Genomic DNA, 26,836 nt, shown 5'->3' with positions numbered 1-26,836 from the left:
GATACACCACTTTTTTTACCCTCAGCTGTTTAAGGTCATCAGGGCTGTTTCAGCGTGAGGCTATTCCAAATGCAGCCGCTGTGGGTTTTCATCTATTTTACAGCTTCACATGGACACGGGCTTTCTTCTCTCTTGGTAAACACCCAGGAGTGGAGTGGCTGGGTCCTATGGTACCTGAATGTTTAACTTTTGGGGTTTTTTTTTTTTACAGTGCAATCTAGACATGAAATGTGTTTTTATTTTCAAATTATTATAGAATTTGGGAGGAGGTGTATACTTATATGAATTTAAACACATGTGCGATTCCTGTGACCTCCCCCCCATCAGGAGGCAGGATGCTGTCACTTCAGAAGCTCCCTCCTGCTGCCTCACACCTTTCCCATTGCCAATCCCTGGCAGCCCCTGATCTGTTTCCCATCATTATAACTTTGTCTTTTTGAGAATATCATTTAAAGCAAATCATACAGCAAGTAGTTTTTAAAACTGGCTTCTTTCCCTAAGCTTTTGCTGCCCATCTAGGTTGTTGTACATGCCAACAGTTCATCCTATTTATTGCCAGGTGGTGTTCCATGGTGTGGATGGACCACAGTGTGGTTATCTAGTCATCCACTGAAGGGCCTCTGGGTTGTTTCCAGATTTTAGCAACGATGAACAGAGCTGCTATAAACTTTCATGTTCAAGCTTTCAGGTGGATATAGGTTTGCATTTTTCTAGGGTAAATTCCAGGAGTGAGGTTGCTGGATTATATAGTTTGTGTGTTTAATTTTTCAAAAATAGGCTTTATTTTTTAGAGCAATTTTAGGTTTCACAGCAAAATTGAGTGGAAAGTACAGAGTTCCCATACACCCCCCAACACATACACATGCACAGCCTCCCCGCCTATCAACATCTGCCGCCAGATTAGTGCATTTGTTACAAGTGATGAGCCTACACTGAAACACCATTATCACCCCGAGTCCACAGTTTATATTAGGCTTCACTCTTGGTGTTGTATATTCTATAGGTTTGGACAAATGTCAATGACATATATCTACCATTATACTGTCCTACAGATTAATTTTGCTGCTCTAAAAATCCTCCAGGATCTGCCTATTCATCCCTCCCTCCACCCCTGACCCCCTCTGCAACACTGTACCTTTTACTGTCTCCATAGTTTGGACTTTTCCAGAAAGTCACATAGTTGGAATCATATGGTATATAGCCTTTTCATACTGGCTTATTTCACTTAATGGTACGTATTTAAGATTCCTCCATGGTTTTTCCCAGCTTGATAGCTCATTTCTTTTTAGTGCTGAATAATATTCCATTATTTCAAGGTACCACAGTTTATTTATTCATTCATCTACTAAAGGGCATCTTGGTTCCAAGTTTTAGCAATTATAAATAAAGCTGCTATAAGCATTTGTGTGCAGGTTTTGGTGTGGACATAAGTTTTCAACCCATTTGGGTAAATACCATGGAAAATACTGTGGTTGCTGGATCCCATGGTAAGAGTGTGCTTAATTTGTAAGAAACCACCAAACTGTCTTCCAAAGTGGCTGCACATTTTGCAATCCCACCAGCCATGAATGAGTGTTCCTGTTCCTCCACATCCTCTCCAGCTATGGTGTTGTCAGTGTTCCAGATTTTGGCCATTCTGATAGGCATATAGGGGTATCCTAATATTGCATGATTTTGTTTTAATGTTTAACCTTTGAGAAACTGTGAAACTGTTTTCCAGAGGGGCTGTACCCTTTTTCATGTCCCCAAGCAATGTGTAAGCTTTGCAGTTGCTCCACATCCTTGCCAACACCTGGTGTGGTTATTCTGTTGCAACTTCAGAAACATAGTTTCCTATAAGCTTTTTAATGTTTCAATAATAAATAGAGTCCAGACATGGCTTAGATGGATCCTCTGTTTAGAGTCTCAGCCAGGCTGTAATCAAGGTGCCAGATGGGCTGCATTCTCATCTGAGGTTCGACTGGAGAAAGATCATTTCCAAGCCTACTCCAGTTGTGGGCAGAATTCAGTTCCTCTCTGGCGTTGAACTGAAGACTTCAGTTTCTCACTGTCTGTTGACAGGAGGCCACCTTCTGTGCCTAGAGGCACCCTCAGGTCCCTGCCATGTGGGATTGTCCAACATGACCACTTGCCTCCTCAAAGCTGGCGAGGCAGAGAGAGAGACTCCAGCAAGACTGATGCTGAAATCTTGTGTGATTGTAATCACGTACATCTGGCCATCTTTGTGGTGTTCAGTTGGTTAGAAGAAATCACAGGTCTTCCCACACTAAAGAGTGTAAAGTCCAGGACTGGGGGAGGTGGTCATGGGGACCACTTCAAGAGTCTGTCTACCACAAATGTAAGTGTAGATCACAGCTCTTACTGGACTTTTGGGAAAAGCTGTAATATACCAGTAAAGCTAAAACAAAGAATTAGCAATGAAAAATGTGAGGGACACAGAAATTATTCTGGGAATAGAAGAAATCTTTAAAAAAAAAAGATCATGAATACTTTCAGAGAGATTAAAATTATTAAATTCACGAAGCAAAAATAGCATGATATGAAAGATGATTATACTGCTTTAGCTTTTAAAAGATGCCTTTTAAAAGAAATAAGGCTATTTTTAGCCAATGATGGTGCCAGGGCTATGAACAGGGAATAAATAACAAATCTAAGAGGATTCTCAATATTGCACAATTTTGGCAAATATAATATGGTCCAGATTTTGGCCCCCAGCCCAATGAATTCAGACCTTTGGCCTTTGAGTTGGTGCATCTGAAGCAGTAGACTCACATTATTCAACGTAACAGAGACTGATGTATAAACCATAACACTAGCTTATAATTTATAATGAAGTATATAATAGCCCAAGGGATAATTTTTTCACTGCGGACAGTCAGCATAGGAAGCCAAACTATAACCAGAGAATTGTGATGGTAGATCTGGACTCAGAACAAAGGAGTTAGTTGCATGAATGAGATGTATGGGATCTTTTAATGGGAGTGTCTTGTCTGGAATATGGGAATATCCACAGCCCCTACCCTGAACTGTGCTTTTAGGGGCCCAGCCAATGCTTGTCCTGCCCCCTCATTCACACGCTAATCAGATTAAGATATTACATCATTCAGGTCATTGTCAAGTCAAACTTTCCCCCTGCTATTCTGTATAATTAGGAAAGTTTTGCATGTCTTTACCCTGATCAGCTGTTTCTGTATTTCAAAGTTCCACCCTCAGAGGACAATCTTAGTTTTCTAATTTCAGGTGCTTGAGAAACTACTCAACTATATTCCCAAAGTACCAAAACAGTTATCAATAGTATGTTAGCTAAAATAATCTTATTTTGATTATTCATTTTTTAGTCAAATTAAAGAGTGATGGGTGAAAATAAATTTGTTTAGGCCTGTTTTATTGTAAGTTCTTCTGTTTCTATATCTCTAAAATAAGTCTTTTTCTCCCTCATCTGATAGTGATGATCGAGTATTTTTTAAAGCACTTCAGCTTCCTAAGAAGAAAACTCATAAAGAACTATCAGCTCAATTCCCTATAAAATAAAGAGAAGAAATAAATTACCTTCTCAGCTGCTGTCTCTTCAAATATTGCTTCTGTCTGTTCCTTCTCTCCTTTCCCTCTGAAATGCTAGTCCTTTCACTGTATCCTCCATATCTTATACCCTCTCTTTTGTCTTTCCCACCTTTTGTCTCTTACTTTGATCTAGATATTTTTTCTGACCTATTTTCCAGTTTATTAATTCTCTCTTCAGCAGTTTCTAACCTGCAGTAAACACATTCATTGTATTCTTAATTTGTCCTTGTATTTTTCAGTTCTAGAATTTCTATTTTGTTCCAAAGCTATTCTCATATTTTCTGCTAAAATTTTAAATCTTGCTTTTTATATCCTTCAACATCATAAACACATTATTTTAGAGACTGTATCTGATAAGTCTTTTATCTAGAGCCCTTTTGTGCCTCTTTCTACTGTCTGGGTTTTTGCTAGTTCTAATTTATATTGTCTTGTCTTCTTGCATTTCTGTTTGTCTCTGAGAGAGTGCCAGACATTGTATTTGAGAGATTTCTTAGAAATAATTGGAGCCCTGGTAGGATGTTATCTTTCTCCAGGGATGACTTTTTTTCTTTTTTATTTCATCCAGGTACCTGGAAGTACCATCTACCTGAGATCACCTTAGTGTAGTTTCAGTGATTGAACATATTTAGGACCACTTGGGTGACTTGAAGCTGAGCTGTAGTCCATGTGAGGGCTCATTTGCTTTTTCTTCCTCCTTACTCCCAGGGTGTGACCCATTGGGCTCTGAACTCAAAGCTTCGGGGAGTTACGAAGACCCTAACCGTGGCAGGCATGGGCTCCTGCTCTTGACCTTCTGTCTCAGGAGGTGCCAACGTGCTGCTCAGCTTGTCGCCTCCTCTTCCTAAATCGACAGACATCCCCAGGACACAGCAGTACCCAATGCTCACTGTACCTCCCAGATTTCCATCTTCTCCCAGATCTTCATCCATACTGTTTTACCACCTTGTTAGGGCTCCAACTCCTTTAAACACATTTAAAAGACATTTGATCCAGTTTATAGTTGTTTTCATTGGGATCCTTGGTCCAAACTATCTATTCAATCCAAATAACCAGAAGTGGAACTCACTTAAAACCCTGATGAACACACACAAGTTATCATATGCTCTCTTTTCATTAATATATTTCTCCAAGTCTCGGTCAAATAATGCTCCATACTTCAAATATTTATATCTCAGTTTATGATCCACAGCCCTTTGCTCTAATAAACTCAAAGACCAAAGCGTTAATTATAACTCACATGGCAACAGTGGTTCATTTGTCTTCTTTGCCAGCTACTTGAGATTCCTCTCCATAACCTGCACATCTCCATACAACAGGAAGCGGGGTTATTAATTCCAATCAAGAAAAGCACACAGGAGGATGGACTGGATCTGAATGAACAGTAGTGTCTGTTAAGGTGAAACACAACCCAAAGTTTTAAGACAGGGTTTGCAAGGGAAACATACCCATATACACCTCGGTCTTTGGGATCACGATGGAGGCCTTTGGCTTTCTGTGTGGCACAGTCTTTATAGGGCGGGCGGGAGAGAGGCTTGAAATAGATGTTATCTGCTAATGAGAGATAATCTCCTGTCCATGGCATGCTTCTCCAGCCAGTCCCCACCACCCTAACCTCTCTTCTCTCTGCACATAACTCAGTCTTCCCCCTTCGCTCAGGTTTTCTTCTTCGAGCCTTTGGGAGAACAAATTCGAGATGTGCAAAGTTACAGTGGGTCAAAGATTAGAACTGAGGTCTGGGAGGTGGGGTGAAATGGCTCGGCTGTCAGAATGAATGCTACTCTAAAGGAGTGAGTTGACACTTTAGGACGAGGTCATTTCTGTGATGTCAGAAAAATCACTATAGCAGCTGTTATTGTGTGGTCACAGAAAGCTATGAGAAACGCCACAATTCGACAGGATTTCATCCTAAAGGCTAGAAGGTGTGGGGCCCTAAGAGATGAGGAAAATATAAAAAGAATTCAGGATTCCCATTAAGTTCAAGGATCACTAGGGCTAGAACCAAAGCAAAATCTCATCAAATGAGAAGGCAGCATGGGGGAAGATCACAGATGTCCCTGAGAAGAGGCAGGAATTAATGAATAAGGCTCTTTCCCAAGGACTCTGGCTAATGACCTGCCCTTTGCTTAAATTCTAGAGTCCATGGCATGGTGACTGCACGAAGGGCCTGAGGGAAAAACCAGAGCTGCTAGCAGCTGGAGCTGGGAGGGCAGGGCGAGGGTTAGGGGGACTGGGGGGTGGGGCGAGGTCTTTGTGCTACTGAGAAAGAGGAGGGGCATTTAAGTTTTCTATGTGCTATGGAATAAGTAATTCTGTTTAGAGAGAATTCATAAAGAATTGAACAGCTTTTTCCTTTTTTCTTTTCACCTTTAGTCGTCTGCTGGTGTTTTCTGAATAAGACACCTTACGTGGTTGAGCTTTACAGAAGGAGTAGGAAGGTTCCCATTTGGAATTTTGACATTATCCTAAAAGCAGCAGATGCCATGGAAGGATAAAGCTGAGGGGGTTTTGTAGACCTCAATCCCTGCAGGGGAGAAACTGGATCAGAAGTCAAGGTTGGACAGACGGAAACGATCAAAAGGCCATCGTGATAGTCTGGGACAGAGGAGATGGTGGCTGGGATGAGGGCTGGGGCGGGAGGAATGGAGAGAGGGGAAGGCTGTGAGTCTGGAGGAAGAAGTGTTAGGATGTGCAGGTTGATTGGCTGTGGGCATGAGACACAGAGAGGAGTAGAGGCCGGCACTAAGATGTTCCCCTTGTGCAAGTGGTGCTGGTTCACTACAGTAACAGGAAAGGGGAGGTCTGGGGGCAGAGGACCCCATTCTGGATATGCGGGATCTGCTGGTGATGCCCGGGAGCAGACTTGGGTTGCAGGAGAGATGCTGGCCCAGGGCTGCAGATTCGGACTTTTCAACAGACACAGAGACCCCAATAATCAGGCAGAGCTCCGTTGCACTCTCTGGTTTTCTGGTGACCACCTGTGACAGTGGGGCCCAACACCTCTGCATTCATGTCACAGAAAGCTAAGTTTGCCTGTAAAGAGGGAGAGAAAATAAGAACAGAACCATCTAATCAGTGCAAGTGAGTGTGCCGCACCTAATTTCCCTTGCAAGAGTGGGACGTCCAACCCGGAAGGCTGCATTCCCCCCAAGACATCGTCAATTTACTCATGAAACTGTTGAAAGTGCTATTTGCATTTTCCCTTCCTTATAGGAAAAAAATGACTACAGTATATATCTTTTAATATCTTATGTTACTGCAGTACTCTAAACTTTAAAAATCGGTTCACTCCTTACGGTAAAGAGTCACTTATTCTTATAATAAACAGTGCTAAGACATATGGCTGTACCACACCTTCTGGAATGGGGGCTTCATGCTGGCAGGGGCTTCGTGCATCAAGTTTGCTGCCGTCCTCTCAGAGCAGGAGCGAGGTCTGCAACGTGATTTGCAGAATTGATGAACGGGGGCCAACGTGACCAACTGTCCTTTCACAGACGGTTCCTGCAGGGGCAGCTTCGGAGGAAGCCGGAGGCAATCAGGGTGTGGGGTTTGCAGGGATGAGGTCTGGGGCCTGCCTGCTGTTATTCTCCTGAGGAAATGATTCAGGATAATATGCTGGATCACGGCTTCCACCATCGTGACAATTCAGCTTAGCAAACCCAGCAAACGTGATGCAATCTGGCTGGGGCCAGGTCACTGGCGTTTCAGGCTTCCCTCCTCCCGGCTGAGGAGGTGCTACCCTCGCTCCCACCTCCTGCTGATCCATCCGACACGTCAGGGCCCCACAGGCGCTGGGGTCTCCGGATTTCCCCGAGAGCAGACCAGCCCACTTTCCGGGCTGCAGGAAGTTAGAGGACCAACCAACCTTTGGCAGGGGGTTTCAAGGCCAGGGGTCGGACCACCTGGGAGGGGTGGAAGGAGAAGAGGAGTCAGGGCGTCCCCCTTGGGGCCACGCAGAGGACGGCAGCCATGAGAGAGATGGAGAAGTGGGGCCTCTGGAGGGGTGGGAGGAAAAGCGGAGGAGGAGGGCATAGCTGGAGCCCACCTCAGTTTCTCTATCTGTGGAGTGGGAGACTGCACTCACCATCATAAAGAACTCAGGTTCCTGAAGGTTCTTCTCCCGCCTCCCTGCTGCGCTGACAGTGACCCACTTCCCTCCCCTCCTGAACGGTCCTCTGCACGGTGACTCACCCGGGGCAAACGGTGCTCCTGGGAAGGACAGAAGGGTGGAGCGGGCCATGCAAACACTCTGCCTCCTAGATGAGTCAGGGGGAGCTGCAGGCTGGATGACGTCTGCTGGGACCGGGAAAGCGCCACACAGGGGGCATTTCCAGGAGCTTCCTCCACACCCTGTTAGCAGGGACCTGACCCAGGCCCTTCCTTCTGAAAAGTAATCACTGCGTTATTCTTCAAGGTGATTTTAGATCAAAGCCAAACATCACGTGGTGCTCTAAGAGGAGCCACCCAGGCTTTCTGATCTCGAATGGGTGATGCATGGCTACACCTCACACCGCTGTGCTCCCACTCGGGATATGACGGGATATGAGCCCTGGACACAGCCGTGGGTAATGAATCACAGGGAATCAGGGAGCCCCCTGACGTCCCTGCACTGCAGAGTCACAAGGGACAGACTCGGCCCCTTTCTTGTCCTCGGGCAGCTAGAATCCCACAGGAGATGTTTAAGTCATCAGGGAACAATGCCCCAGAGTCTCTGATGGGTGCTGGGGTAGGATGGACAGAGGTGGGGGAAGGAGCACAAAAGAGGGTGATGAATGAGAGGTCAGCGAGGCTGGAGTGGTGCCTCGTCAACAGAAAGAAACACTCTCTCTCTCTCTTTTTTTTTTTTTTTTGAGGAAGATTGGCTCTGCGTTAACATCTGTTGCCAAGCTTCCTCTTTTTCTTTTTTCTCCCCAAGGCCCCAGTACATAGTTGTATATCCCAGACGTAGGTCCTTCTAGTTCTTCTGTGTGGGATGCCACCTCATGGCATGATGAGCAGTGAGTAGGTCCGCCCCCAGGATCCGAAGCAGCGAACCCTGGGCTGCCGAAGTGAAACGCATGAACTTAACGACTGCGCCACCGGGCCGGCACCCAAAGCGCTCTCTTTCTTTCTCTCTCTGTCTCTCTCTGTCTCTCCCTTCTCTCTGTCAAGGTCTCTGTCTCTCTATCTCTCTGTCTCCCTCTTTGTTTCTCCCTCTGTCTCTGTCCTCTCTCTTTCTGTCTTTCCCTCTCTATCTCTGTCTCTCTCTCTGCGTTAATCATGGTGACAGATGATGCTCCATTGGAGAACCAGCACAAGAGCCAGACCACCCAGACAAAGGGCCATGCTGGGCAGGTTGCCTGAGGCCAGGGCCCCTTGTGCCCTTCCTGGGCAGGGGAGAGGGCTGCGTGGTGCCCGCCCATGACCCACTTAGCCTGGCCCTGTGGGGACGTGCCCGGCTTCCCCTGGGCAGGCCACACCGCTCTGTCTCTTCTTGTTACTTGTTTACTTGTTACGAGGGTGTAAGGCTTACAGACATCTTTAGCCTGCAAAGATGAAAAGCGGAGGGAGGGAAGGGAGCAAAGGCAGCAGGAGAAGGAGGAAGTCAGGGCCGCGGTGGGACCTGGAGGCCACACCCCCAGAGGGGCTGCCCGTCAGCCTGTGAGGAGACGTGGGGATCCAGTGCCCACCTTGTAACAACCAGTTCTTTGGCCAAACCCAGCATTTCTGCATGACCTCGATCCCCTCTGTATCAGAGGTGTTTTCCCTGCCTTCCCATAGCATCAAATATTGGGAGTCCCTTACTCCCAGGGAGCAGGCCAGGCCTTGGTTTTTGAGCCCAGACCCTCAGAGAGGAAGGAGGGGCTAGGAGCTGGAGCCCAGGATGATGGAGGTGGGTGGTGAGGATCTGAGCTGGCACCCTCACTGGGGGGGACATTGGGCAGGTGGGGCCGTGGAGGTGCCAGAGGACGGCGGGGACTGGTGCCTGGGCCCAGGGGCTGCTCACCCTCTGGGAAGGCACCAGGTTGACCTGGGCAGGAGTCAGCATGCAGACTCATTTGGGTGGAGGGATCCTGGCCCTCCACCAAGAGATGCTGCAATGTCACCAACAAGCCCTTTCCAGCTCCCACACTCCCACCCACCCCACAGGGGACCAAGAGCAGAGCCCAGGGTTAGTTTGATTTAGAGAGCGAAGAACTGTGACATTCTTGCTCTGCAGTGGTGCTCTCCATCCCTGCCACACACATTCTGTGTTCTGTGTGCTTGACTTAGTGACATCCCGGATCCTGCACTGTCCCCAGAGCCTGAACTCGGCCTCCCTCCCATTGGTGACAGTGGGACAAAAGATCCTGAGTCCCTCAGCCTGTCTGAGTGGCAATTTCCTTACAGATGTGCCAAGCAGAGAAAACACCCATCTCCCCAGTCACGCAGGGCTAAAGCACGGCCGTGAGCAGCGAAGCACATGGGAAGCTGCCAGGCTCTGTTGTCTGCGGTGTGGTCAGGTGGCTGGGAGGGTGTCATTCCCCACTGAAGCAGCTATTAAAGGGGCATCTAGCAGGAGAGCCCACAAAAGTGTATGGGGGGGCAGGGACTACAGATGGGGAGACGACCACCAGGAGACACAGGTGGCTGCAGTCCTGGGTGGACTCGCCACACGCAGGCCCTGTTTGGGGGAATATGTGCGGGTGTGAACTGGGGACTTGGGGCACTGCTGAAATGACCCGTCCCCCGAGATCACTGACAACCCCCTTTTCCTCCCGTGTGCATGGGGATCGTAACAGAGCTCCCCCGTGGCCTGTGAGAGTCCCCCAGGCAGTGCCCGGCACGGCACCAGGACTGTATCAATATTTGCCATTGTCTGTTGCATGTTTTTTCCAAACAATAGACAGCCCCTGGGTTTTGAGTTTACATGTCAGGGATAAACGTGCATCAGGGAAGTCAAATCCAGAATGATGTTGCTGCGAGGGGTGTGGGGTTTCCCCACTGTTGGCAGTTAGAAAGCTGGAGCGCCTGAACCAAAAACACCTCACAAAGCAGGGTTAGGCGAGTGGGATCTGCGAATGCAGGGTGAGGGTGGGGGGCTCTGGCAGGGCCACGACCAGCCCTCGGACCCTCTTCCCCATCGAGGGAATCTCCCCTGTCTGGAGTGAGTCCTTCTTTTCCTTTCATAGAGCGTCACTCTTGGGTCCCAACACATGGAGTTCTCCAGGCCACCCAAACAGAATTTCATTTTGCCAAAATGCACCAGCATCCAACATCCCCAGTTCTTTAAGGTTAGAGTTCTGTTAACATTCCCTGAAGAGTGGAAGAGCTTAGCTGTAAGGCCCTGTAATTTTTGCAAGACACAAAGAAAATACGGTCTGATGGTGTGTGCTGGCCCTGTCCCCACACTGAATTCACTGCTTTTGAAAGCACATCCCTCACCACTGGACAGAGATTCTGGTTTCCTCATCCACTGGGGCAGACACTATCAGTTACCAACCCAATATCTGTTCCCCCACATCCAACTAAGAGGGCCTCAATTAATCCAGGCAGGTAACGTGCCTAACTAAAAGTACTCACCTTTTCAGACTCTCTTGAAGCTAGGAGTAGCCACATGTCACTTCTGCCAAATAAGACATAAGCAAAAATCTGCTGGGGCTTCTGCGAAAATTTTACTTTCCTGAAGCAGGTACCATCCTTCCTTCTCCCATTCTTTCTTCCTCCTTGGACCACAGAAGCAATGCCTGGAGCTGCAGCAGCCATCTTGTGATCATGAAGCAATGATCTAGGGAATGAAAGCCAACATTAAGCGTGGCAGAGCAGAGAGATGGAAAGAACAAGGGGCCCTGATGGCATCGTTGGGTCACTGTCCCAATGTGGGGCCTGGGTTAGTCATTATCAAGCTTGGGTTAGTCGGAGTGCCTGTTATTTGCAGGTGAATGCTAGGATGTACTGGGTTTTATATGAGTGCCTTTGTCATGTGATCAGTATAGGCCTGGGTTAAAGTGAGGAGGGCACTTTGGCCGGTCACTGGTGTATTGTTGCTGATAAGGACACAGGAGGCAAGTGATAAGGACACTAACAGGGCCCCCTGGACCAGAGTCAATGGCTGAGATTGTGTCGTGAGGTTTTGCCTGTCTCCGGAGCCCTACACTGTGGTTGTCTGCGGTGGGATGGTGGTGGAGTTCTGTAGGGTCCATGAATGAGATGGGCAACAGAGAGACAGAATCTCTGCTTCCTTGGACCTTAGTTTTCATTTGTTTGTTTGATTTCCTTGTTTTTACTATAAATTAGGTTTCTTCTTGATCTAACCTTTTCTACACCTGGCTTAGAAGGGCAAGATCGCCAGTAGATGGAGATGGAAAGGGGAGAGATAGATTTCACTGGAAAGCCTTAACCAACTCTGATAAGATGACCTCGTATTGGTGGGGGTGGCAGTGGAGGTGGGGAGGTGTTTCCATGTAAAACAGAACTATTTTTGTCAGAGGAGCCTTTTGTTTTTCTTCCTGTTTTGGGAGAATGCACACCAAATGTGACTGGTGTTGGTATGAACTCAGTCACCCTGAACCCAAATATTGACATTCCAGGTGACTTAGTCTTGCCTTCATGTCTGCTGGACCAGTTCAGGTGCCAGCATGTATGTGGGGAAGCATGCCCTGCCCAGGGTCGAGAAGGCTTGGGGCTCCTGAGGGAGGTTGCATAAAGTTTTGACTCCACTTGCTCAGCGAGCCTCCTGAGAAATCATAGAGCGATTCCGTCCCCGTGGCCTGCGCTCTGCAAACACTCAGGCTCCGGCCAGACCCAGCCAACTGCATTCCATGAACTGACCAGGTCACAGGCTGCATGATGAAGCGCCCCTCTGCCTCCTTCAGGAAGATCTGCCTCCTAGAGGGCTGCCCGGGGAAATCCAGGCCCCATCATGGCTGTAAGGCAGGGCTCTAAGGCTGTAGGTGTGCAGCAGACGCCTGTGTTAGATTCCTGCTCTGTCCTTCCCACCCTGCCCCCGTCCCCCCACATCCCAAATTCAGCAGTGGGGGCATTCTCATCTGCTTATCATCAACAGAATTCTTATTTCTATTACTCCTGTATAGGAGGAGTAATATAATATAATATTATTTATATAATATAAGTAATTATAATATTATAATTAATATAATATAATATTACTCCTGTATAGGAGGAGTCAACAACCTTGACTGCTCATAGCACATTTTGGGGAGTGGGCGATGGAGGGGAGAAGCTGGGGCTTACACCTCTCTAACAATGGAGAACCACGCTGATTTATCGCCCCCCATGATCCAGGTCAGCCCCACCAGGCCGGAAACGCCGGGGATGTCAGGACCATGCTGTTCATTTTATATCTCTGGCTCGAGACATGGTGCTTGCGTACAGTGGGTGCTCAATGCTTGTTTCATCGAGATATTCATTTTCTAGTTGAAATAAGAACATGCTTTTGGCTTTGAAGAAAAGGGCTCTTTTTTGCTTTTGAAACCCAAAAAGAGATCTGGTGGTGCCACAGGAATTTAGGCGTCTTTGCTTAGCTTGAGGCTTTCAGATAATTACATCTTGAAGTGCTTGATGTTCACAGTGGGCCCATTTGAGGCAAAGTACAGAAGAATACACACACACACACACACACACACACACGTGTCCTAGATAGATCATATTTTATCAAGACTAAGATCTCATCCACAGTAAGATGCTCTGTTAATTTTATGTACCTCTAAGCAAAAATAGCAGCTGCCAACTAAACTATGATATGCCATCATTTGGAAGATGTCTCCCTATTTCAGAGATGTTAAAATGTGGCTGAGAGTCAATGAAATATAGTAGTAATTTATCTGGACTTGATGTGTGATATCATGTTGGAGGGACCAGATTTATATACATGAAATAAATTTAAAAACCAAGACCATCCATAATTACGGAGCTCTTCATGCGCTCTCACATTTCATCCCCATCACAGCCCTGGAGGTGACACGGGTTCCCCAGAAGCTGACTCTGAAACAAGGATTCGTGCACAAGTGGCAAGCAAGGGGGCGACTTCAGGCCAAGTCCCAGCCTTGGCCTGATCCCACGGGGGCACTGAGGTGTGCATGCCTCAGAGTAAGGAAACTGAGCTCCTTATATATCCCGTATCATATTATGTGGGGAGGTTGGGGAAGAGTGGGAGCGTCTTGGGAAAGTCTCGGGAAGAGGCATGTGGAAGGATGTATGGGAGTGGGCACAACGAGTGAAGACCTTTGTAAGACCTACTATGTCCGTCCTGATTTTGTGCCTGCTGGATCTGTCCATTTCTGATAGAAGGACGTTGACTCTCCAGCTATTATAGTAGATTCATCTATTACTCCCTGCAGTCCTATGAGTTTTTGTCTCACATATTTTGATGCTGTTGTTAGGTGCATATACGTTAAAGATTGTTATGGAAAATTGACCCCTTTATCGTTATATAATGCCCTTCTTTATTCCTGATAATATCAGGAATATTCAAAGCAAATATTCCTTGCTTTGAAGTCTGCTAGGTCTGAAATTAATATAGCTACTCTTGCTTTCTTTTGATTAGTGTTAGCACAGTATATCTTTCTCCATCCATCTACATTTAATCTATATGTGTCTTTATGTTTAAAGTGGGTTTCTAGTAGACAACATATAGCTGGGACTTGTTTTTCGATCCACTCTGACAATTGGTCTTTTAATTGCTGTATTTAGACCACTGACATTCAAAGTGAATATTGATATGTTTGGTTAATATCTACCATATCTATTACCATTTTCTATTTGTTGCTCTTGGTCTTGGTTCCTATTTTTGTCTTCCACTCTTTTTCCGCCTTTTGTGGTTTTAATTGAGCATTTTATATGATCCCATTTTCTCTCCTTTCTTAGCATATTGGTTACACTTCTTCTTTTTTTAGTGATTGCCGTAAAATTTGCAATGTGCGTTCACAGCTAATCCAAGTCCACTTTCAAATAACATTGTACCATTTCACAGGTGGTGTGGGCACCTTATAACAAAATAATCCTAATTCCTCTCTTTTATCAATGCCCTCTAAAGGACTTTTCAAAATTGTGCCTGCTAAGAGTGATGTCAGAAAAAATAGGAAACAGGGAACTCTAAGGGCCCACCCCTCCACAGAAGCACTGATGAAACTGGGAAAACTGTCAGAATCAACTTTGTCTGAACTTCGGAAAATAGTCAAAGATTTACAACTCAAGAGAATTCTTCATCAAGCAAAAACAGCTGCAGCCAGGTAGAAGAGCTTAATAGTTTAGGAGAGTCGCTCAATCAAAAAGACAACTGCAAGCCACAACCACCAACAGTACCAAACTAGAGGGAGGGAGGAGAATCTGACATCCAGAATTATCGCATTATAAGATTCAAAATGTCCAGTTTTCAACAAAAATTATGAGGCATGCAAAGAAGGCAGTATGGTCCATTTACAGGGAAAAAATCTGTTAGTAGGAAATGTCTCTGAAGAAGCCCTAGCATGGAACGTACTAGACAAAGCCTTTAAATCCACTCTCTTAATACGCTCTAAGGGTTAAAGGAAACTGTGAACTAAGAACTAAGAGAAACCAGGAGACTGATGTCTCACCTAATAGAGAGGATCAATAAAGAGAAATATAAAAAGGAACCAAATAGAAATTCTGGAGTTGAAATGCACAATAACTGAAATTAAAACTTCACTAGAGGGGCTCAACAGCACGTTTGAGCAGACAGGAGAAAGAGTTAGTAAAGGTGAAGGTGGGTCATCTGAAATACTCCAGTCTGAGAAGGGATTGGAAAAACACAGAATGAAGATAAAGGCACAGAGCTTAAGAGAGCTGTGGGACACCATGATGCATACCGACGTAACAGGAGTCCCAGGAAGAGAGGAGAGAAATGAGCAGAAAAAATATTTGAAGAAATAACAGCTGAACACTTTCCAAATTTGATAAAACATATGAATCTACACATCCAAGAAGCTCAATGAACCGCAAGTAGGATAAACTCAAAGAGATCCACACTGAGACACATTATAATCAAATTATCCAAAGACAAAGACAGAATCTTAAAAGCAGCAAGAGAGGTCGACGGCCAATTTCTCATCAGAAACTGTGAAGCCAGAAGGCAGTGGAATGACAGATTTAAAGCACTGGAAGAAAAAACTGTCAACTGAGAAGTCTAATCCAATAAATGTATCCTTCAAAAATGAAAGAGAAATGAAGACTTTTCCAGATAAATGAAAGTTGGAGGAGTTCATCACTAGTAGACTACCCTACAAGAAATGATCATTCAGGCTGAAATAAAAGGGCGCTAAACAGTAACTTGTAGCCATATGAGGAAATAAAGAACATCAGTCAAGGTGTCAGTTTTGGTAGTTCATGTGTTTGTAAGGATTTTTCCATTACGTCTAGGTTATCTAATTTTTTGGTACAGTTGTTCATAGTACTCTCATATAATCCTTTTTATTTATGTCAGGTCAGTAGTGACGTCCCCATTTTTGTTTCTGAGTTTAATAATCTGAGTCTTCTCTTTAGTCAGTCTGGCTAAAGGTTTGTCAATTCTGTTGCTCTTTTCAAAGACCCAACTTTTGGTTTCATTGATTCTCTCTCTTGTTTTTCTAGTCTCTATTTCACTAATCTGTGCTCTAATCTTTATTTCCTTTCTTCTGCCAGCTTTGGGTTTAGTCCGCTCCTCCTTGTCTAGTTCCTCAAGCTGTAAAGTTAGATCATTGATTTGAAATCTTTCTTCTCTTTTTTAATGTATAAGTGTTGACAGCTATAAATTTCCCTCTGACACTGTTTTTTCTGGATCCAATAAGTATTGGTTTGTTGTATTTTCATTTGCATTAATTTCAAAGTATTTTATAACTTCCCTTGTGATTTCTTCTTTGACCCATAGATTGTTTGTGTGTTTAATTTTCACATATTTGTGAATTTTCCAGTTTTCCTTCTGTTATTGATTCCTAGTTTCTTTTCATTGTGATCGGAGAAGATACTTTGTATGATTTCATTCTTTTTAAATTTATTGAGATTTATTTTGTGGCCTAACATACGGTCTAATCTGGAGAATGTCCCATGTGCACCTGAGAAGAATTGTGTTCTGCTATTGTTGAGTTGAGCTTTGTGTATCATCTGTTAGGTTTAGTTGGTTTATAGCATTCTTCAAGTCCTCCATTTCTTTATTGATCTGTGATCTAGTTGTTCCATTATTTTATTTTTTTTATTAGCGGAAATGACTTATTAAAGTCTCCAACTTTATAGAACTGGAGTTGTCTATTTCTTCGATTCTGTCATTTTTGCTTCATTTATTTTGGGGATTTGTTGCTAGGTGCATATGTGTTTATAATTGTCATATCTTCTTGATATATTGACCCTTTCATCAATATTTAATGTCTTTATTTGTCTTTTACAACAATTTTTTGATTCAAAGTCTATTTTGTCTGATTTTGTTATAGTCATCCAGCTCTCTTTTGATTACTATTTGCATGAAATATCTTTTTCCATCCTTTCACTTTCAATCTATGTCTATCTTTGGATATAAATTGAGTGAACTGACTCAGGAAAGAATAGACAAGCTGAATAGACATAAAACAAGTAATGATATCACATCAGTATTCAAAAACCTCACCAAAAAAAAAGCCCAAGACCAGATGGCTTCAATGCTGAATTCTACTAAACATTTATAAAACAATTACTACCAATCCTTCCCAAACTCTTCCAAAAAACAGAAGAGGATGAATACTTTGTAACTCATTCTATGAAGTAAGAGTTACCCTGATAACAAAACCAGGCAAAAATGACAAAGGAAAACTAGGGACTAATATTCCTTATAGATAAAGATAAAAAAAACTCCACAAAATATAATCAAACCAAATCCACCAGCATATCAAAAGGGTTACACATCACAAGCAAGTGGGATATATCCCAAGAATGCAAGAGTGATTCAATACATGAAAGCCAATCTGTGTAACACACAACATTAATAGAATGAAGGGGGGAAATCACATGATCATCTCAATCAATGCAGAAAAAAGCCAACACTCTTTCACCATAAAAAAACACTCAAACTAGGAATGGAAGGGAACTTCCTCAACATACTAGAGGGCATTATGAAAACCCCACAGCTCACATCATACTCAATGGTGAAAGACTGAAAGCTCTCCCCCTGAGATCAGGAACAAGACAAGGGGGCCACTTTCACCTTATATTCAACATTGTACTGGAAGTTCTAGACAGAGCAGCTGGACAAGAAAAAGAGGTAAAGACATCTAACTTAACAAGGAAGAAATAAAACCTACTACAAAGCTACAGTAATCAAAACAGTGGTACTGGCATAAGGATAGACATATAGATCAATGGAATATAACTAAGAGTCCAGAAACAAACCCATAAATCTATGGTCAAGTGATTTTTAACAAGACCGTCAAGACCAGTCAATGGAAAAAGAATAGTCTCTTCAACAAATGGTTCCGGGACAACTGGAAATCCACATGAAAAAGAATGAAGTTGAACCATGACTCACACCATATACAAAAATTAGCTCAAAATGGATCAAAGACCTAAACACAAAAGCTAAAGCTATAAAACTCTTAGAAGAAAACCCTTACCCTTAGGGGTAAATCTACATGCCCTCAGATTTGGCAATGGTTTCTTAGATATGACACCAAAAGTAGAAGCAACAAAAGAAAATATAGATAAATTGGACTTCATCAAAATAAAAAAGATTTGTGTATCAAAGGACACTATCAAGAGAGTGAAAAGACAACCCACAGAAGGGAGAAAATACTCACAAATCATAATTCTGATAAGGGTCTAGTACCCAGAATACATAAAGAACTCCTGCAACTCAATGACAAAAAGACAAACAACACAATTAAAAATGGACAAAGCACTTTGATAGACATTTCTCCAAAGAAGATTTACAAATGGCCAACAAGCACATGAAAGGAAGTCCACCATCACTGGTCATCAGGGAAATGCAAATCAAAGCCACAATGACATGCCATTTCACACCCACTAAGCTATAATTAAAAAAAAAAACAAAAAACAGAAAACAACAAGTGTTGGCAAGTGTGTGGAAAAATTGGAACCCTCATACATTGCTGCTAGGAATGTAAAATGATGCAGTCTCTCTGAAAACAGTCTGGCAGTTCCTCAAAAGTTAAACACAGAACTACCACATGACCCAGCAATTACACTTCTAGGTATATTGAAAAAAGGTGTTCAAACAAAAACTTGAACAAAAATGTTCATAGCAGCGTTATTCACATTAGCCAAAAGATGGAGACAACCCAAATGTCCGTCAACTGACGAATGGATAAATAAAAGGTGGTCTATCCATATGATGGAATAGTATTCAGCTACAAAAAGGAGTGAAGCCCTGATACATGCTACAATGTGGATGAACCTGGAAAACACTAGGCTAATGAAAGAAGTCAGACACAAAAGGCCACATATTGTATAATTCCTTTTATATGAAATGTGCAGAATAGGCAAAGCCATAGAGAGAGAAAGCAGAGTAGTGATTGACAGGGGCTGAGGAGGAACTACTTAATAGTACAGTACACTCCTTTTGGAGTGATGAGAACGTTCTGGAACTAGATAGTGGTCATGAAGTGGTCATGGTTGTACAACATTGTGACTGTACTAAATGCCACTGAATTATACACTTTAAAATGGATAAAAAGGTAAATTTTATATTATGTGCTATCACACTTTAAAAAAAAATCATGCCTGCTGTGTGTTTCTAGGAGTGAGGGCCCCGTGCCCTACAGCACTGGAAATTACCAGCATCATAAACGGTTGATCTTACAGGTGAGAAATTTATTTTGATTTGAGAAACTTTAATTATTAATGACATCAAGTAGCTTTTCATATGCTTCTTGGAAATTTGAACGTTTTGAATTTTGTATTCCATTCTTTTGCATCTTATTCTGCTTGTAAGAACTTTTAGATTTTCATGTTAACCTTTCATCCATCGTGCATACTGCAAATATTTCCTGGCAGTTCAATACCTTCAGTCTGTACACGGAAAAGATTCCCTTTGGGTTTTGATGGAGATTACGTTGATGGTGGGTTGATCTGGCAACAGTGGAGATCCATACGGCCCTGCGTTTCCCACCCACGACTCTCTCAGGTCCCCACTGGACATAGGTTGTGTGTGTTCTTTGGTCAAATTTTACTGTTCTGTTCGTTATTTTGAATGCTACCCTCTTAACGTTCCTCTCAGGTGCTTTATGTTTGGGTCTCAATGGTGCTGGCATCTTGCCCATAGTGTTCTCACACAAACACAGGTGTGAGGGAGGGGCTGCCAGTAGCTGCGAGTTCATCTCACACCAGCCCCTCCGTGAACTCCATGTCAGAGCTCGTGGAAGGCAGTCGGCAAGAACTCGCCTCGTGTATTTTCCACAAGTTTTCTGAACTAAACAAAGAACAGATGCGAAAACACACTCTGCAACATACTCACAAGTTTAATGAGTAAGAACTATTGTGGAAAATGACCCAGCACTAATGAGGGCCTCCGGCAGCCGGCTCTCAGCATCAACAAGGAAGGGAGGGCGTCCTGGGGACAACACAAGCCAGGGAGGGGTATAAAAGCCCAGAGCCCCGGGCACCACACACACTCACACACTCACACACTCACACTCACACTCTCCTCCAGCCCCACCGCCCCACCATGGCCGCCTCCACCCTGTCCGTCTGCTCCAGCGACCTGAGCTACGGCAGCCGGGTCTGCCAGCCCGGGTCCTGGGACTCCTGCCCCGGCTGCTCCTGGCAGGTGGACGACTGCCCAGAGAGCTGCTGCGAGCCCCCCTGCTGCGCCCCCAGCTGCTGCGCCCCGGCCCCTTGCCTGACCCTCCTCTGCACCCCAGCCAGCTGTGTGTGCAGCCCCTGCCAGTCAGCCTGCACCAGCTCCTGCACGCCTTCCTGCTGCCAGCAGTCTAGCTGCCAGCCCTCCTGCTGCACCTCCTCCCCCTGCCAGCAGTCCTGCTGTGTGCCTGTCTCCTGCACACCTGTCTCCTGCACACCTGTCTGCTGCAAGACCGTGTGCTGTGTGCCCATCTGCTCTGGGGCCTCCCCCTGCTCAGACCCCTCTTGCTGCCAGCAGTCTAGCTGCCAGCCTTCCTGCTGCACCTCCTCCCCCTGCCAGCAGGACTGCTGTGTGCCCGTCTGCTCCACACCCGTCTGCTCTGGGGCCACCTCCTGCCCAGCCCCCTCGTGCTGCCAGCCCACCCCCTGCCCCCCGTCCTGCTGCAGACCCTCCTCCTGCGAGTCCCTCATCAGCCACCCTGTGTGCAGACCCTCCTGCGTGTCCCTCATCTGCCGCCCCGTGTGCAGGCCCGCCTGCTGCGTGCCCGTCTCCTCTTGCTGTGCCCCTGCCTCCTGCCAGCCCAGCTGCTGCCGCCAGGCCTCCTGCAAGTCCCTACTCTGCCGCCGCATGTGCTCCCGCGCGGCCTCCTGCGTCCCCGCCCAGGCCCACAAGTCCTGCTGCTGACCGGGCACGTCTCCTGCCTCGAGAGCAGCTGTCCTTGCTCCTGAGCACAGGTCATCTCTCAGGAGCCCCTGGAGCCTCCTGCCGCCAGGACCTCCCCTCTCCCCTCTCCCCTCTCCCCTCGGTGGACTCACAGGAGCTGCCAACGGGGATTTGAACATGCCGCCACCATCCCTGTCTGAGCAGAGATGAGCCACAGATCCCTCAACGGGGAGGGGACTGGGGGACCCGGGAGCCCTCCTCTGCACGATTGGTTGCTTGTATTCGGTGTGACAAAGGTCAATTGCTAAAATCAATACAATGTTTGTGTCAGGAAATACCGACCAGTGTTTGCTTTTTCCTCCTCCGGAGGCCCCCCGCCCTTGACCACTCCAGATGTGGGCAGTGGGTGCCCTGTCTGGTAGAACCAGACAATAAAGACATAGTCTCACCTCCGAGTTCAGACAGCTCGGAGACAAGAGCTGAAAGCGAATGCATCTGAATGCTCCATTCCCGTTCACTGCCCCAGCGGCCCCCCTCCCCGCAGTGGAGAGCCCTCCAAGGCTGGGCCCGGGAGGCAGAGGTGGGTGCAGGACGCTTGGACCCTGAGTGGGCCTTGGGCCTCCTGCCCACAGCATCCCCCTTCCCGTGCAGGATAAAGGCAAGTGGGGAGCAGCTGAAACCCTGTGTGGTCGGAGATGGTGCTGAAGTCCCTTGGAGAGAGGGGCCCACAGAGAGGAGGAGCGCCTACCCACTGGTCCGTGCGCAAGATCTTGAGGCCCACCCCAGCATGCTCTGCAGCATCAGCAAGTTCCCATGGGCCCCAAGAGGGGAATGGGGGTTGGTTCTGATATCACTCGTTCTACTCAAGTTTTCAAGGCCTGATTGAGGAGGCACAGAGCAAAAAGACACCTTGTGAACAAACCTATGGGACAGTAGGGGAGGATGAGCCTGCATTCTCCATGGACCACTAGCACTAGAGAGTCAAATGGGTGCCAGCCAGATCAACCAGTTCAGCATTGGACACCCTACTTATCTCTTGGGCCAGGAACAGACTAAGGAGGCCCGTAGGAGCAGGAGAACACCAGAGGTGAAGGCAAATGGGACCAAGAACAGAAGGCACCTTCCCAGGAGGGCCAGGGAGGAGGGAAGCCGATGGGCCCTGCCCCCACCCCAGGTTAGCTCTACCCCAGGAAGAGGGGACAGAGCAAAAACCCTAAAGAGAAGGTGGCTGGGTTGTAAACTTACCTTAACGCTTTAATCCCTCAATTTGCCCAAGTTTATTCAAAACCCATACCATTACTTGTTCATTTAAATTTTAAGAAAAATGGGACCCTCTCCGTAGATAAATGGATAAAGGCTTGATAGACTCTTCACAGCACAAAGAGTTAAAACAGACACGGAGGAAGGTTCTACTTCATTCCTCATCCAAAAAAGTAAAGTGCAGGGCTGTTAACACGCTTGGAAACCAGTGGCTTACAACCCACTGTGACGCCAGAGCAGTCCATCAGGAGAATGGACGGATGGACAGATGGGGCTAACTGCATAGACGTGCTCTGCCTTGACCCCCGCGCCCCCCCTCCAGAACACCTGGAACCCTCTGACCGTTCCTGAAAGTCAGTTGCAGTCATGGACGGGCACAGCCAGGTACCACGTGGCCGCGTGCGCACCGTGTGACCCGCGGAAAAACAGGCTGAGCTGCTGGCGGCCGCGGGCGTCTACACGGGTCACGTTGGCAGTGCGGACACAGAAGCAGAGGATCAGCCAGAGACAGCGGGGGGTGTGTACTTTGGAGGTTTATTTAATACACGTTTGTGATGCAACGACCACTCTAAACGCCCTGAGACCCCCCAGATCTCAGGGGGCTGCTCTGTCGGCAGTGAACGAGGCTCGTGCTCCTGGACCCTGTGACACCCCATCATCCGTCCTGAGACCAGGACAGTCGCAGCCCTCACAGGATCACAAGAGGAGCCTGTGGAGTGCTGGTGGACAGCGCAGGCAGCCACGGGGGTGTCGGGAGGGTGTCTGAAGGCGAGGACGTGACATGGAATGACACAGCTTGGAGACTGGGGACACAAAACAGCTGGCGAGACTGTTTGGTTCAAATGGAAAGCCAGATGAGACAGTGCTGTGGGTAGTGAGCACTCTAAGAATTCCTCCTGCCTTTCACATCCGCATTATCCTGTGACAGTACCATAATAGAAGTTTCTAGATGTGTGTCTTTCGGCAGGAAGGCTCCCCTTGGTGGCACTCCTCTTAGACTATTTCTTGGTTCCCAAACAGCTCTCCCCTGGCACCCTGGTGTGCCAACAGCTTCCTTCTCCTGAGGACGGTGACCCCTCGGGCATCTCCCTCCGGTCCCCAGGACAGCCCCAGCGCCTTGCTCCTGAGTGGCCCATGGTTACACCACGGGCTAGGCCAGCACTTTCGGGGGCAGCCCTCAGCTTTCTGGGCCGGGTTTCCTCTGCCCCGAATGATGTCGGCATCCCGCACGGGGGCTCCACCTTCTACAACCACCGTGATTCCCGGACAGAAGCGGGGCCACCGCAGGCCTGGTGTCCTCCTTCCTCTGTGAACTCGGGCTCCGCCTGTGTCACAGCGTGTGTCAGTCAGAGTGGGATTCTCAGATTGGACTCTCCTGTCCCCTCGTTCCCCAGGAAACAACAGATGCCACAGTCCCCAGGGAGCCACAGCACCGCCAGGTGGGTGGGCAAAGGAGGGGCCAGTCTGGTCTTGTAGCTTTGAGCTGACTCGTTAGGGGTTGAATTGTGTCCTCCTCAAAAAAGAGATGTTGGGGGGCCAGCCCAGTGACGTAGTGGTTAAGACCGTGCACTCCACTTTGGTGGCCCAGGGTTCAAAGTTTTGGATCCCAAGTGCAGACCTATGCACCACTTGTCAAGCCATGCTGTGGTGGCGTCCCATATAAAGTGAAGGAAGATGGGCACGGATGTTAGCTCAGGGCTAATCTTCCTCGCAAAAACAAAAAAGAGAGAGAGATGTTGGCTTCCTAACCCCCTACCTGACCTTATTTGAAAACAGCATCTTTGCAGAGTAATCAAGGTAAAATCAGCCCGGTGGGGTGGCCCTAATCCATAGGACAGATGACTGTGTTCAAGGGACAAAGTGGGACAGAAGGGAGCCCTGGGGGTCCCATCAGGCTGAGCGCTAGGAGCATGCCCACTCACCCAAGAGGCCTCCTTTGTGGGTCAGTGGCCCAGGCTTGACCATCTGGTAACCTGGGCCTTCTCTGCAGAGAGGGAACATTCCAGAATCCTTGGGAACCACGCCCTGGGGAAGCAGTTTAGGGAAAGACACTAAGGAGAGACGTCACACACACTGGATAAGCGTCCACTCTGGTCTTTATTAGACCTTTGATGCTGGAGGCTGCAGAGCCTGGACACACCACACCAGCCAGTGTGGGCGCCGAGGAGATGAGCCGGGCTGCGGCCAGGGGACACTGCGGGGCGAGTCCCTCAGCCTGGCTGACTGGGATGGAGCAGCCTTGCTGCAGGGTGGTCTAGTTGGGTCCAGAAGGTCTGAAGTGGACGACACCTGGGCTGCCCTGTAGGAGTTCAGAGAGTCGACTGCTTCTGACCCCACACGTGGAGGAGGGGTCCTGGGAGGCCACAGGCTCAGGAGCAGGAAGGGGTGCAAGAGGGGACGGGTCTGCAGAACAGAGTGGGGCAGGAGGGCCGGCAGCACCCGGAGGACTGGCAGGAGGGGGCCACACACACAGTGGGCCTGCAGCTCACGGGCACACACGGCAGGTCTTCAGCTCACAGGCGCGCACACGGCTGGCCTGCAGCTCACAGGCGCGCACACGGCTGGCCTGCAGCTCACAGGCGCGCACACGGCTGGCCTGCAGCTCACAGGCACGCACACAGCAGGCTTGCAGTTCACGGGCACACAGCAGGCTGCCTGGCAGCCCGAGGAGCAGCTGGTGTGGCACATGGTGGTGTGGGGCTGGGCTGGGGCTGGGCTGGGGCCAGGGCGGAGGACGGGGCTGGTCCGCAGGCTCCTTCCCCGGGGTGGCCTTCATACCAGGGCTGTGGGCGTCCTGGCAATGAGTCACACACATACTTTCCTTGTGGTTACCTGGTTGTTTTCTTCGTCTTCCTCTTCCTGGAGGAAGTCTCTTCCTGGAGTTTCTGGTTGAAGTGACCCAGTTCAGGAAGCTCCTTCTCAGCTGGAGACTCACTGTGACTCAGCGACCCTGTGATTTCTGGAGTTGGAGCCCAGGATGGATGGTGAAGGGCCCTCAGTTGGGGACAGGGGGACCCACACCATGATTTTCAAGGTCCTCCCCTCTTTTGAATACCCTGTCCTCTGTCTGTCCTAGGACAGTCATAGTCACTGCACCAGGGTCCCGTATTCTGCTTCGGACACTCAGTGACCCAGAAGGACTTCCCAACTAATGAGAGTAAGTTGTTGGATCCTCACTGGGAAGAGCGAGGACCACAATACCCCAGTAATAACGTAATAACCAAGTTCCAGCTTTGTGCCAGGCACCGTATAAGCACTTTACATAGACAATCTCATAACTGATTAATTATCCATCCTGCCACCATTCAAGGGGTCGATGATACCCCATTGCTACAGATATGCACTTAGGAAGATCTAGAAGGAGTCCATGATGTGGGCACGCTCTCATCACCGCAGATGGTGAAGCGGCATTTGAAGCTCTTGGTTTCACTCTGGAATCCGTGATCTTTACCTTTGTGCCAAATTATGTTGGGGGTGTAGGGGTTTTCTGAGATTCCTGAATCTGTAAGTTAGACATTTTTTATAAAAAGATCAAATTTGGGAATTTTGTCCATTATTTCTTGAAAACATTCTTATGCATCAATGTCATCCTCTTCTCCTTTTTGGGTTGAAATTACTTGTATTTTAGACTTGCCCATATTGTCTCAAAGGCCCTCTTCATTTTTGTTTCTCTTTTTACTTCTTCTTTAGATTGGATAATTTCTACTGACGTGTCTTCAAGTTCACTGATGCTTTTTTCTTCTATGAGCCCAGGATTGTGATGCCTGGTCCTCAGGCTGCAGGATCTGAGTCTGTCCACCTGCCCCTGCACCCTCGCTCCCCACACCATAGGATTCCCCACTGCTCCTGGGACGTGCTCGCTTCTGCAGCACTGTCCTCCCCACCATGGCCGCCTCTGCCTGGAACACCACCCCCTAACCCCTCCATGTCCCCCAGTGCCAGCTCAGAGTGGCCTCCTCACAGAGGCCCCCAGACCACCCTCCAGCACCCCCGTTACTCTCTATCCTCTGAATCTGTTTTCCTTTCCGGGCCTCAGCCCTCTCTGGAATTATTTCATGCAAGAATTTCTTCATTCACTCATTTGTTCATTGCCTTGGAAGGCTCAGGAGGCCAAGACATCTCTATGGCCAGCACACAGTATATATTTGCTGCATGAACAAATCAATTCTTGTATAGATTGCCATAAGGCAGGACCTGGGACAGGGGAAGGCGTACCCTCTTCCTAAAGGGCAGATAGTTAGTATTTCCGGCCTTGCAGTCATACCATCTCTCTTGTCACTACTGAGCATTGTGGTGCAAAAGCAGCCCTAGACAGCGCGTAAACGCCTTGGCATGGCTGTGTCCAATACAACTTTATTTACAAACAGGCAGCAGGCCAGATTCATCCCACTTACTTCAGTTTTTGAGCCCTGTTTTAATGTGTCCTGTGCAGAATAAGAGATCAAAATACATTATTGCTTCAAAGTCTCTGTTGATGGCACGAGACAAACAGGATTGAAAGGACACAGTACTCTGAGGGGACCGGGGGGCGCTATGTGCATGATGATGGCTTGGAGAAACCCCAGGTAAGATTAAACGTCCCGTTCCCAGAAGGAGAAA

At 47.3% G+C, this 26,836-nt stretch overlaps 1 protein-coding gene across 1 annotated transcript; it reads left to right on the top strand.

The window, feature by feature from the left end:
- Positions 1-20,179: 20,179 nt before the first annotated feature.
- Positions 20,180-20,998, top strand: LOC101401673 (uncharacterized). The gene is made up of 2 exons (XM_087417819.1): positions 20,180-20,557; positions 20,654-20,998. Exons 1-2 carry the CDS (start codon positions 20,180-20,182, stop codon positions 20,996-20,998), a joined length of 723 nt encoding a protein of 240 aa, XP_087273945.1.
- Positions 20,999-26,836: the final 5,838 nt, after the last annotated feature.

The sequence above is a fragment of the Ceratotherium simum genome, chromosome 27 (assembly GCF_057802395.1).
Source record: "Ceratotherium simum simum isolate JZ-2026a chromosome 27, ASM5780239v1, whole genome shotgun sequence".
Lineage (NCBI taxonomy): Eukaryota > Metazoa > Chordata > Mammalia > Perissodactyla > Rhinocerotidae > Ceratotherium > Ceratotherium simum.
The sequence above is the reverse complement of the archived record's forward strand: the minus strand, read 5'-3'. Positions and strand labels throughout refer to the sequence as shown.